Raw genomic sequence first — 13,405 nt, forward strand, 5'->3', positions numbered from 1 at the left:
TGACAAAAAGTAAAGTTGTTTGAACAACAAGCAATGTCAAGCTGCTTCATACGGATTCTCCCTGTCCTGTCAAAAATAACAAGAAATAAGATCTCTGTTCCCATAAATTTGCAGACTTATTTTTGGGCTCATACTACCTACATTATTTTTCAAAGCTGAATAAAAGTGCAAAGAAAATTCACATTTCAAAATTCATTCAACAGTGTAATTGAGTAGCTACTACATAACCCTTAATTTGAAATAAATAATCTGAAAGGTAATGACATTTAGATTTCTCTTTCAATGCATTTCTCTTGAAAGATTAAATGCTAAAAACCAAAAGAATCTAAAAGAATTCTATAAATACCTTCCAAATTGATGAATATGCTATTAAAAATCATATACTTTTAGAATGAGTACACATTCTGATTAAGTCTCATTACATATTAGTATTAACAGAGGAACACTTACAATAGATTTTGATAAACACAGAACACAGCAAACCACAATTAAGAAGAATGTTATCCCCCTAACAAATCCACTACCCTCATCATTAGATAGGTATGAGGAAAATGTTTTACACATCACATCTATGATGCACAATGCAAGAGTACTTGTAGGATTTATTAAGTATAGAGTATAAATGTCTTAACACAATAATTAAGGAGATAACGCTATATATTAATATAACCAATGTGATATAAATTCTCCTGATTCTATATGAAATTGGCACATTGTATCTCATATATGCATTAATGTATACAGGATCAATGCGTTTATGATTTAATTAAAAAAATAAAAATAAAGAAAGAAAATCTTATAAATTATTACTCAGTTTTTTATTTCATCGATAAAAAAGTTTGTGGTAATTTGCTTGCTTTCTTTTCTTTTTTTCTTTGCAGTTTTTGGCTGGGGCTGGGCTTGAACCCGCCACCTCTGGCATATGAGGCCGGCGCCCTACTCAAAAGACACTGGCACCGCCCTGCTTGCTTTCCTTTTGTAATATTTTTTGGCCAGCAAAACCTACCATATTAATCTGACCCTTTACATAAAAATTTGCCAACTCCTGCTCTAAGACTTCCTCACTTTCTAGAGTAAGTGCTTACAGGGTAAAAGAAAAGCCAAGCAATTCACTTTTACATGTATGTATGTACATATATGTACAAAACTTCAAAGAGTTGAGTAAAAATCATAATAGTGTACAAATCTACTGGCAATTTCATAGGCCAGCAGAGTAATTTTATTTGCCGTTTCTTATCTTCCCTTGATGGAAATGTTTTGACATCTTACCTTCCTTTGATGGAAATATTTTGACATGAAATGTCAAAAGTATCAAGTCATAAAATTAAAATCTATGAGTAAAAAATTGCAAAACTCATTTTTTGCTTATTATACAAAAGTTGTCACTGTAGATCACCATTCTATAGGAAAAAAAATAGCCTACTAGTCAGGAAGTCTGATTAAATCTTTGCCTGCTCTATATCCTTTAAAGTGGGAACAATGCATTTCTCTTGAAATATTAATAATCAATAAAGATCGAGAATATACAAAAGATTTTTTCTTGATTAAAAAAAAATTTTTTTTTGAGACAGTCTCATTTTTGTCACCCTCCGTAGAATGCCACTGCGCATAGGTAACAACAACCTCAAACTCTTGGGCTCAAGCAATTCTCTTGCCTCAGTCTCCCAAGTAGCTGGGACTACAGACGCCCGCCGTAACACCCGGCTATTTTGGAGATGGGGTCTTGGGCACAGGCTGGTCTCGCACCCGTGAGCTCAGGCAATCCCTCCACCTTGGCCTCCCAAAGTGCTGGGATTAAAAGTATGAAAAATGATATTATTTCAATTTTTATAAAACTTGTATTATGTACAGAAACCTCGTAATACTAAAACTGTACTCTATGGAAGAATATATGTATCACTGTGACCATCAATTACTATCCCCATTCTGATTCTTCTTTCAGCAGGAAATTTTGAAAAATTCTAGCATCTCCTCTCTTTCCACTTCTTCTGCCAAGATACAGGCATCTCAAAAAATATATCCAGTCTTGGGGGTGGGACATAATTATAAGAGGGACGTCAACAAATGCAATCAGTGTAATCCAATTCTTTGTACCCTCAATGAATCCCAAACAATATATATATATACACATACATATATGTATATATCCAGGCTCTCTCATCATAGTAAGTATTCTCATGCCTCCATTTCTTCCTAGTTATATACAAAGTATTAGGACTAAAATCATCACTCTGGCTAATTAAGCTTGGACCTAATTCATGGGGAAAAAAACTCAGGATGTAATCCCCGAATAGTTGAAAAGATGACACCCATTTACAGAGTCTAGTCTACAGAAAAGTGGATAAAAGTAAATTTCTAACTCATTCCCACACCAGAACCTACAGCAGCTTTATATAAGAACAGATAATAATTAAACCTCACCATGAAAAGATCCTGGTCCACAAAGTCTGAGGGTAGATCTGGGAATCTTATTTTTAAAAACCTGACAAGTGCTCTGGTGAAGCTAGTTTAGCCCTGAACTCAAAACTGATGTCTGAGAATCCACTGATCTAAAATATAAAATCAGACTAAAACTAGGAAACATGTACTCTAGCAATAACTATACAGGTAACTACATGTTCCCTCTACATTTGTTTCCCATGTGTAAAAAAGAGACTACCACCCACTTTTCTCAACACCATCCCCACCACCATGAGGATATGAAAACATAAAATTGCTTCTGGAAATCTTCATTAACTTTCTCCACTATAATGCACTCAGTGGTTAACAATAACCATCACATAATTAAAGCTTCCTTAAAAAAAAAACCCTTGAAACACGAAAAGATAGTTCACGTATGCACCATACACACACAAAAAAGCACAAAGAATAATAACATAAGCAATGCTTTCACTATTCACACAAGTAAGGACAACAAAGAAAAAAGCATGAGTTGTTAATAAGCATACCTCCTAATCCAGGCACCAAATTTGGTGCAGCAGTACTCTGCCCAGCAGTGCCACTGGCAGCACTACCAGCAGTGCCACCCACAGTGCTGGTGGTGCCGCTGGAAGCTGGTGAACTTTGGGAAGCCGGTGGAGCCCATGGATTGGGTAATGGATCTCTATTTTCTGTACGGGAAGGTTGACTACCTTCACCTGAGGATGTATTGCTCACTAAAGAAGCAAATGGATTACCACCAAACTGTAATAAAAACACAAAAACCATAAAGAATAAGCTTTTGCATTAAATAACAAATATGGAACTTTTTAAACAAAAATCACATTCACCATATAAAGGCACCCCACAATAACAAACATATTTGTGCTAAAACAGAAGCTACTCCTTGGCCTGAACCTTGGAGTCAGTGGATCACCTGTTCTTGGGCAGCACTCAGCATTGGTTCCTGAATATCTGTATACATGCGCCTTAAAGCATTATATCCCCCTGGGATGCTTTCTAAGTTGCTCAAGGCTCGGTCCTGGTTTCTCATCATTTCTTGCATCATTGCTGGATTCCTGGCAAGTTCCAATGTCTAAAAAAAAGATTTCCATTAAAAAAAATAAAAAAAGGCAGGGCTATGAATTACACATGAATTACTTTAGTTATTAGCTACTGCTAAATGAAGTTATGTGTAGGCCTGCACTAGACCCCAGCAGCCCACACCAAACCAGAATAGTCATTTGTGCTAAGTGCCATGCAATCAAAATGAACTTTCGGGGCGGCGCCTGTGGCTCAGTCGGTAAGGTGCCGGCCCCATATACTGAGGGTGGCGGGTTCAAACCCGGCCCCGGCCAAACTGCAACAAAAAAATAGCCAGGCATTGTGGCGGGCACCTGTAGTCCCAGCTACTTGGGAGGCTGAGGCAAGAGAATCGCTTAAGCCCATGAGTTGGAGGTTGTTGTGAACTGTGTGAGGCCACGGCACTCTACCGAGGGCCATAAAGTGAGACTCTGTCTGTACAAAAAAAAATGAACTTTCAAACAGGACAGTTCAAAAAAAAAGAAAGAAAAAAATGAGATTCCAGTCAATATGAAATATCTTAACACGAAAGTTCCCTCTGTTTTAACCCTATTAGGAAAGTAACTTCAAAATGATTAGTCCACTTTTTGTTCCTGTTGCTGCTTTCTTTAGCTCTTTTCTGACTATAACACCAATCACCACTACTCAATTCAGAGAACACTCATTCTATTTTGTAAAATGAGGTGGTATCTGATTCTAGAACCACAAATAAAAACCAATGGAAGCTGGGCACAGTGACTAAGGCCTGTAATCCCAGCACTGAGAGGCTGAGGAGGACAGCCTGAGGCCAGGAGTTTGAGACCAGCCTGAGTGAGACCCTGAATCTACATAAAGTATATAGAAATATTAGCCAGGCATAGCAGTGTATGCCTATAGTACCAACTACTTGGAAGGCTAAGACAGGAGGACTGCTCGAGAGTGCAAGAGTTTGAGGTTGCAGTAACCTATGACTTTACTGCACTCCAGTCTGAGCCCAGGCAACAGAGTGAAAAACCTGTCGCAATAAATTAATAAATAACCATTTGGAACTTTAAAGCTGTACTTTGTCTTCAATATTTAAGTCAAAAAAATATTTTAAATAATTTCTGGTAGACTTCACCTCAAAAAGCAAGCTAACATTCAAATAACATCACAAAGGAAGTACTTTGTTATAATTGCCCACAAAAAAACTAGACTTTTTGTTTCTTAAACCTTTAAAATAAACTCTTTGCAATGATCTTTCAAATGTTAGCAGAAAATTCAGAGTTCAAATAGTCCAAATTAATGCTTTGTTGAGTTTTCCTAAACAAAAATTAGGATTTCTGATTAGCTTAACCATACACATAGGGCAATCTCTTTAACCACATAAAATTAAATAATATATGGGCGGCACCTGTGGCTCAGTGGGCAGGGCGCCAGCCCCATATACTGAGGGTGGCAGGTTCAAACCCTCCCCAGCCAAACTGCAACAAAAAAATAGCCAGGCATTGTGGGGGGTGCCTGTAGTCCCAGCTACTTGGGAGGCTGAGGCAAGGAGTTGGAGGTTGCTCTGAGCTATGTGACGGCATGCACTCTACTGTGGGTGATAAAGTGAAACTCTGTCTCTCAAAAAAAAAAAAATATATATATATATATATGTAGTATTTTAGCTAAATGAACTAGAAAATTTTTCCACATACTTGTCTCATTATATCAGGATTGTTGAGCATATGACTGATTTCTGGATTTCGCTGTATCAACTGCTGCATCTGTGGATTGGCCATAATTAACTGTCTCATCAGGTCTGGATTTGAGAGCATGCTCTGAACAAAGGGATTTTCCATGATCTGAACCATCATTTCTGGGTTCGACAAAAGCTGTCGCTGCATCTGGCTCTGTAGCTCAGAGAAGTTGGTAGTATTCAAACCCAGGCTACTCAGACCTGCAAGTCCTCCAAGACCACCTAAGAGGATAAGGTGGAGTAAAATACATAAATAAAAGTCAGAAATTTTATCACTTACAAAACCATGCTAAAACATGAAGACATAAAAGTATTAACTGACCCAATATTCTACTACCAGAAACCATTTTAAAACTAAAAGAAAATACCCATTACTAATACATTTAACTCGTACAACTGAAATTAGCCAAAAATCTACACAAATCAACAAAATGTATTTTCACGTGTATAACATACTACAAAAATGTATTTGGTCTTTCTTCTTGATTTCTGAGGCAAGTGCTTAACCTTTGGAATATTCTAAGCAAAAGGAAAGAAATGTCTTTTGTTATTAATAACAGGCCTCCCAGGAACCATTATGTTAATGAAGTGACTCAAGACAGAAAGACCTAGTGATTGGTGTCCTCAAACTTTTTAAACAGGGGGCCAGTTCATTGTCCCTCAGACCGTTGGAGGGCCGGACTATAGTTTAAAAAAAAAAACTATGACAAATTCCTATGCACACTGCACATATCTTATTTTGAAGTAAAAAAACGGAACAGAACAAATACAATCACACCGCCTCATGTGGCCCGCGGGCCACAGTTTGAGGACCCCTGTATTAAAGCATTAGAACATTCAGCCCCACTCACCAACCTCCAGGAAGGTGAGGGGAGGGAGCTGGAGACACAGTTCTAAACTCACATGAATAATACAATTCAGAACTTTCTGGACAGGAAGCACAGGTGTTAGGAGGGTGATGCACTAAAAGGACCTGGAAACTTTGTACCCAACTTCCATTCTCCACATACATTGCCCCAATTCTCTTTGAAGCATTTGTTTCTGAGTTGTGTCCTTTGTAATAAATAAGTAAACATAAGTAAAGTGTTTTCTTGAGTTCTGTGAGCCATTCTGGCAACTTACTGAACCTGAGGAGGAAGTCTTGGGAACCCCTGATGGTGGGGAAGAATTTGAGACTGATATTTGAAACAGAGGCCATATTGTAGGTCTGAGTCCTTTTACTTGTCTGACAGTCCAGGTAGGTAGTGTCAAAATTGAACTGAATATTGGACACCCAATTAGTGTTGGGGAATTCATTGGTGTTGAAACACCCCCGAATATGCCAACTAGAAGAAGAAATAAAAAATATACCCCAGGCCAAGGGCTGTGGCTCACACCTATAATCCTAGCACTCTGGGAGGCAACGGGGGTAGGGGGTGGGGGTGGATCGCCTGACCTCACAAGTTCCAGATCAGCCTGAACCAGAGTGAGACCTCCTCTCTAACAATAGCCAGGCATTGTGGCAGGCACCTATAATCCCAGCTACTTGGTAGGCTGAAGCAAGAGAATGGCTTGAGCCCAAGAGTTTGAGGTTGCTGTGAGCTATGACACTATGGCACTCTCCAAGGGCAACAAAGTGAGATTCTGTCTCCAAAAACAACAACAAAAAACACCCCAGACTATACTTCTAATAATCTCTTTTCACAACCCTCATTTACATTTAGCAAGCGGAATTCACCTATAAACTCTGGGTAGAAGAGAGTTATTGCCAATTAAGAGAAACCCAGGGAATACTCTGGATAGAGATGTCTCTTTGGAGAAATGAAATCATGGATAAATCTGACAGATCCAAGGGAATAATCAAGTGCTTATCAGAAAATGTCTGCTTTATAAATTAAATGCATTCATTCCTGAGTTACTATATATGCCAAGGACTATGCCATATATTGGGAATTAAGGTGACAAGAAAGAGCCAATTACTACCCTCAGGACTCAATTTAGCAAGTAAGAAAGATAAAGAAAAAAATGTCTCCAAGGATGTGAATAAGTCTCAATATGCCAGTGGAATGACTACCTCCCAAAGAAAAGATACTTCATGAATTTGGGAAATGAATCAAGTTGGCAAGAAGTGAGGAGGATTGGGAGAGAGATTTACAAACAAGCACAGTAGGTATCATGTACAAAAAGCACAGATGATAACTGTACTAATGCATTCTTGAAACCAAAAAAACTTCAATATGACTAGTATGGCAGATAGCAGTGCTCAACAGACATTTCATGTGCAGCCTTTTATTTCTTTAGTACTTGGACAGCTCCATGTGAAAGTTATGGCCAAAGGACAGCATGAAATGATGTGTGTCACTTCTGGCCCAAGTATAGCAGGTTTAGCTTGAGACCATTTAGCTATCTTTTCTGCCATGTTCAAAGTGGTATAGCTAAAAGATGGCAGAATTTCATTAGCTTAAGTCTCTTGAGGGACATATGGATTGGGGCCTCACAAACCAGTGAAAAACCTATGGCACGCAGGAAAAGCTTTCTAGCAAGTAGTTAAGGTTCATTGTTTAAAGGCACTGAATTTACAGTCATCTATTATCACAGCCTATTGTGACTGATACAATTGACTGATGGTAAGAAATGAAGATCTGAGGTAGATACAGGCTAAATCTTGAAAATCGTTCAAAAGACTTAAAGGATTGTAAGCAAAACAATTAAAATGTTCTTATTCAAGGAAGGCTCCTATGGCTCAAAGGAGTAGGGCACAGGCCCCATATGCAGGAGGAAGCAGGCTCAAACCCAGCCCCGGCCAAAAACTGCAAAAAAAATAAAGTTCTTATTCTGATAGCAATGAGAGAAACAACCAGAGCGAACATTACAGATGAAAAAAATTGAAGGCCTCCATCAAGGGAGTAGCAATGGTCGATAACTGCATGAGGTAGGATAGAGAAGAGGTTATGGACCAAGAAACTAGGTGTGTAAAAGGTGGCAAGTTGAGGAGCAAGACAGTTAAGTTTCTGCATTTGTTTTCCGTTTTTGTTTTCAGAGGTTAAATTTCTTAGAGAACATCAGGTAATATCAAAGAGAGTTGAATACAAGGAAGGGAGTTCAGGATTGGTGTGTTATTCAGATTTGACAATCACCAAGACATAATAATAGTTAGGATAATGTTGCTTAGGAAGAATAGAGTAACAGCGAAGAAAATCAAGAGAGAACTCTGAGAACTAATGTCAACATAAACAGGAAAAAAGAAACCCATAAATGAGAAAAAAGGAAAAAAAAAAGAACTGATCAGAAACTAGCAAGGAATAAAACAGTATCATGGAAGTTAAAGCAAGAAAATTTCAAGGAAAAATGTGTATGCATTGAGAGACTGATTTAACATCTAAAAAATGCCCACTAAATTTGGCAGGATTATCTAGGAAATCTTCAGTGAAGTAACAGAGGCAAAAAATAGAATACAGTGAACGTAGCAAAATGAAAATGTAGATAACAAAGAGAAAAATGCATTTCCACAGATAGATGAGAAAAGAAACGAAAGAAAAGTTGATAGTGGGATTCTGTGGCTTTTACAAATGGGACAGACATTAAGGAGACCAGCTAGCAAAAAGGAAAGCAAAATATAGAGAGTAAAGGGAGTAACTGATGGAGAAAAGCCATTGCGATAGAAGGAGAAACGGGAATTAGATTAGAAATGGGAGCTGCAAGGCCTCAGACAAATTTAACTAAAGTCTCTCTAGGTTTCAGTATCTTCTGCTATAAAATGAGGAAACGGGAGAGATTTACCTCGACAATACTTGTCATGGGTCTGAATACTAAATATGTAATTGTACCATAATCTCTCTAGATTGGTCACCTTAATAATTTTGACAACTACAACACACTGCCCCAACCAAAAGATCTAGCAGTAGGTATTTAAAGTAAATGTGAATCTATCCCAATCTATGCCATGCCTCAAATGCTACCAACAAATATTTAGTATAGTACAACTAAATTTCTGAAATACTCTTAAAGGAGTATCCTTGACATGTGAAAACTGGACATATAAACAAATGTCATCTCAAGCTATTACACCAATCATACAGCTTAAGAATCAAAAGAGACAGTAAGTCATTTCTATCTAGATCAACTTCTGTTAGTTTCAGAATACTTTTTTCCTTAACAAAATCTTCCACAGAACCTTAGTAGTATATAAAACCACATAGGAAAGGCAGTTTTGGCTTGTACAGGAGATCTTTAATCACTTGGCTGGTTTCTAGGCCCCAGTCCTTCCATATATGCTCAGGATAGTTAGAAAATAAATAATGCAGTACAATCCATTTACTTCCTAATGAGAAAACTATTACTGGGAAACTATTCTATGATGAAGGATTAACTAATCTTCCTCAGATTCAATTATATGGTAGTTACATTAGATACACATACACTTTCTTTCACTATTAAAGAAATATGTTAATTATTGACCACTTATTAAATGTGAATCTAAGCTAACCCAGAACACGCCTGTATCCCCAAGCACTTCCTTAAAACCTAAAATGAAAGAACTATAAAACTATTTTTTTTTTAATTTGTGTTGTTAAAACAGTGTAGTATGTTAATTCTGCCATTTTATCAAAAACTACCCAGGGAGGGAGAAGGTGGAGTTTTTTTTTTTCATCCCTGCAAAAACAACTGAAGAAACTTACCTAAACCAAAAGGGTTGCTAGTAGTAGAACCAGATGTGGAGTTACTACTAGGAGTTGATGATGTGGTAACACTGCTTCCAGTGGTATTTGTTTGCTGAGCTGAATGATCCTGAGGCCTACAGGAAATAATGAATACAGTATAAGCAGTTGGGCTAATTTCTAAAGGAACTTTTGAAATAATTCTGATGTAAACTCTCAGACCAACTCAAATTAAGCATTAGAAGAAAAAACATAAACATATGTAATAAAATCTTATAAAATCTACAATGTATTTCTAACTGCCCCACCTCTTTAAATATAATGTAAACAAATATTTCATTATGTTCATTCATACTGGTTAAGAGAAGGCTATACATCACAATGACAAGTTACACTCACAAAGTTGGACTATAACAACTTTTTATCTACCCGCTCTAGTACTTAAGGTTTAGGGGCCATCAGAGACTAGTTTTATTCAGACTCTTGAAATTCTTAAAAATAATAAAGTAAAATAAAAAGTGATACTTCATTAAAAGGCTGAGAAATCAACCCAAATTGTAACTGAGCATCACTTAATATTATCTTTAAATAAAGAAATACAGTTTATCAGAAAACCTTTTCATCTGATTACCAGGTTAAAAGTTCTGATCTCATTCGTTGTTTCTTCCATTGATTCTAAGGCACTTATTTTTTCATTTTAACTCTTTGAAATTAGGATCTATGCTACAACTGCTGACAGCCATACATCAACTGTAATGTCTGCATACATGTGCTCTTAGCAAATGACTAAGTATATTATTGTATCATACAAATTGAGTTTAATTACCATGTAAAGTATCTTCAGAAAAAAGAGACCGTTAACTGGCACTGAAAGAAGTTACCACGTGTACAAAAAAGCGCAGGAACAAGAGGGATAAATGTTACATCAGTAAAACAAATATTTGCTTTTGAGGAACACTAGCTTAAAAGCTTATAGAATTAATGTCAATGACTTGGAAGAAAATCCTTGAGAAAATACTCTAGTACTTTTTAAAAGAAATGCAACATCACCAACACTCTGGACAAAATAGTTTGGTACTGTATGGAAAAATATAAACACTGACAGCTAAGTCAAAAGGCAATTCAAAAAATTCAGACTCCTAAAATTTATTTTATATTTTTCATTTATATTTTCTTTGTAGGTATCCAAAACTGACATGGTAAAATTCTATATCCAAGTAAGTTTAAAGGACTTCTTTCCCTAAGTAGAAAATAAAACTTGTAAGTGACAAGAAAAAAAGTTCAAATAGCAGTGTTCTTTCTTAGCGATACACAAAATAAAAGTTTCTCTTAAAAATGGATAGTGCAAGGCAGCATCTGTGGCTCAAAGGAGTAGGGCGCCAACCCCATATACCAGAGGTGGTGGGTTCAAACCTGGCCCTGGCCCAAAACAGCAAAAAAAAAAAAAAAATTTGATAGTGCCTTAGATTTAATGTGATGTAGTTATTTATTTTTGGTTTGCTTAGATTAGTAACCTGAGCTCTTTGCCTAAAACTTCCCCTAAAACGAAAATAGCTAAAAACATTAATTTGCTTATTCTAATTCGAATAATTTAGACATATTAAATCTTTTGAAATATTAAATGCTCAATATGACAAACACTAACATGAAATCATGTTTAAAAAAAAAACCATTGTTACTAACAGCAAAAAAGAAATAAATTTGAATGCATTTCCATATTAATTACAGGGGACAGGGAAAGCCACTTAAGGCCAACACTAGTTATTTTTTCAAGACAAATATATCTGCTTGACAAACAATTCTTTAAAAATTTTCAAAAAAACAAATACAAATATTTATTCACAGTTTAAAGCTCTATGTCTTCTAAAACCATACCTGTTTTGTGTTTTGATGACAAGGTGAACTGTAAGTCCATCATGAATTCCATGCTGACTCAAAGTATCTTGATCTTTTAAAATTTTCCCAGCAAATATCAAAACAAGTTGGTCAGTATGTGATTTGAAACGTTTAGAGATTTCTTCCTTGAACTAAATAATAAAAAAAAGATATAAGTACTTTCATAGCATCACAGTCTGTTTCCAGAAGTACATCAAAGAGCCCCCTACTACAGATAATATGATTCGAACAATAGAAAGATTCATCTTTTTTGTGTTATTTTGATCTTAGTGAGAAATGATTACTGTTTCATCTCTAACACAAATGTCTTACTATAGATGTACATATCCTATCCTCAATTCTCTGGCAGAAGCCTAACAAGTCATTGCCTTGAAATATCGTTATTCTTTTTATGTCAAATGAGACCACATCTAGTTTAAGCCACAATCAGGTCTTACCAAGTTTATAATAGTCTTATTCCTCCATCTATCTTCTTCAATACTGTCCTTTCTTTCTAGTTGAATAAGTATGCATAGCCAACCTCATATTTTTGTCCTACAAGGTGAATAACCCTAATCCAAATATCTAAAATCCAAAAGTTTCTGCATGCCCATGACACTCAAAAGAAATACTCATTGGAGTGTTTCAGATTTTCAGATGTTTTTCTCTTTAGTATCTACACATGGTTCTGTGAGGATAAAATAAGAATGTATATAAAATGCAAACATCAGACACTGATAGATGGTAGGATAGATAGTAGGCCCATAGACGGTAGTCCATAAATGGTAATGACTACTTTGCTAGCTCTCTCAGTCTTCCTTAACTTTGTGAGGAAGATGGTTTGTGAAATATTAAATGTATCTTTCAGACACAGAAAAACAAGTTCTCCCTCTCCACACAATGGCATAGCTAATGACCTGCTGAGTTAAGATTCAAACCTAGATTGGACTTCAAAGACAAAACCATTCAGATTACCTATACTAGGGGACTCTATTTTCGCTAAGGCTACCTGTGGCCTTTGAACTGAATTTAAATTTTACAGAACAAATCTTTTCACTTTTATTAATACATTTTGTTCATCCTTTATATTTTTAAACTGAATGTATTTAAAATACCAAAGAATGAAGTTAAATGAAATAATCATCCCAAATTGACCACCACAATTAAAATTAGTAAGCCATAAGAGCTAAATTGACAGCTGCTACGCTCATGATTTAGTCCTAACTTCTCCCAACTTCATGAAATAGTTTCAACAGAAAATAGAAATTATTCAATCACTTTGGATGAATCAACTGACACTAGGTACTACTGACTTGGCAGAGGTTTTACGCTTGATTGGGGCCATAACAAGACATTTTCTTTGCTACGAATAATTACTCGCTTTGGACATTCTTGTGAACAGAACACAGTCAATAGCTATCTTCAACACTTTCAAGATAAATGACATGAAGTTGGACTGAATTGGGTAATTTAGACTGTACACCTTCCACAAAAGGAAAACATGAAGAGTTTATTGCACAGATAAAAAAAGAATTAAGAGATCCAGGTGCTCTAATTTCTTTTCACTGTATCCTGCATCAACAAAATCTCTGCACTAAAGCTCTTGCTTTACATGACACTTTGCAGTAAGTTTTAAGTATTGTTAACTATGTTTGTGCAAATTCAATTATGCCATAGCCAGTTTCATAAGATG

At 36.2% G+C, this 13,405-nt stretch overlaps 1 protein-coding gene across 2 annotated transcripts in view; it reads right to left on the reverse strand.

Annotated features, from left to right (window-relative positions):
- UBQLN1 (ubiquilin 1) overlaps positions 1-13,405 on the reverse strand; it is a 54,530-nt gene that overhangs the window by 14,910 nt on the left and 26,215 nt on the right. For both annotated transcript variants that reach the window (XM_053576426.1, XM_053576417.1), the window contains exons 2-6: positions 11,713-11,864; positions 9,859-9,974; positions 5,160-5,422; positions 3,356-3,514; positions 2,949-3,183 (exon numbers count right to left, since the gene is read on the reverse strand). In XM_053576426.1, the coding sequence (XP_053432401.1) occupies positions 2,949-3,183; positions 3,356-3,514; positions 5,160-5,422; positions 9,859-9,974; positions 11,713-11,864 (925 nt within the window). The remainder of the gene's footprint in view (positions 1-2,948; positions 3,184-3,355; positions 3,515-5,159; positions 5,423-9,858; positions 9,975-11,712; positions 11,865-13,405) is intronic.

Source organism: Nycticebus coucang, chromosome 2 (genome assembly GCF_027406575.1).
Source record: "Nycticebus coucang isolate mNycCou1 chromosome 2, mNycCou1.pri, whole genome shotgun sequence".
Taxonomy (NCBI): Eukaryota; Metazoa; Chordata; class Mammalia; order Primates; family Lorisidae; genus Nycticebus; species Nycticebus coucang.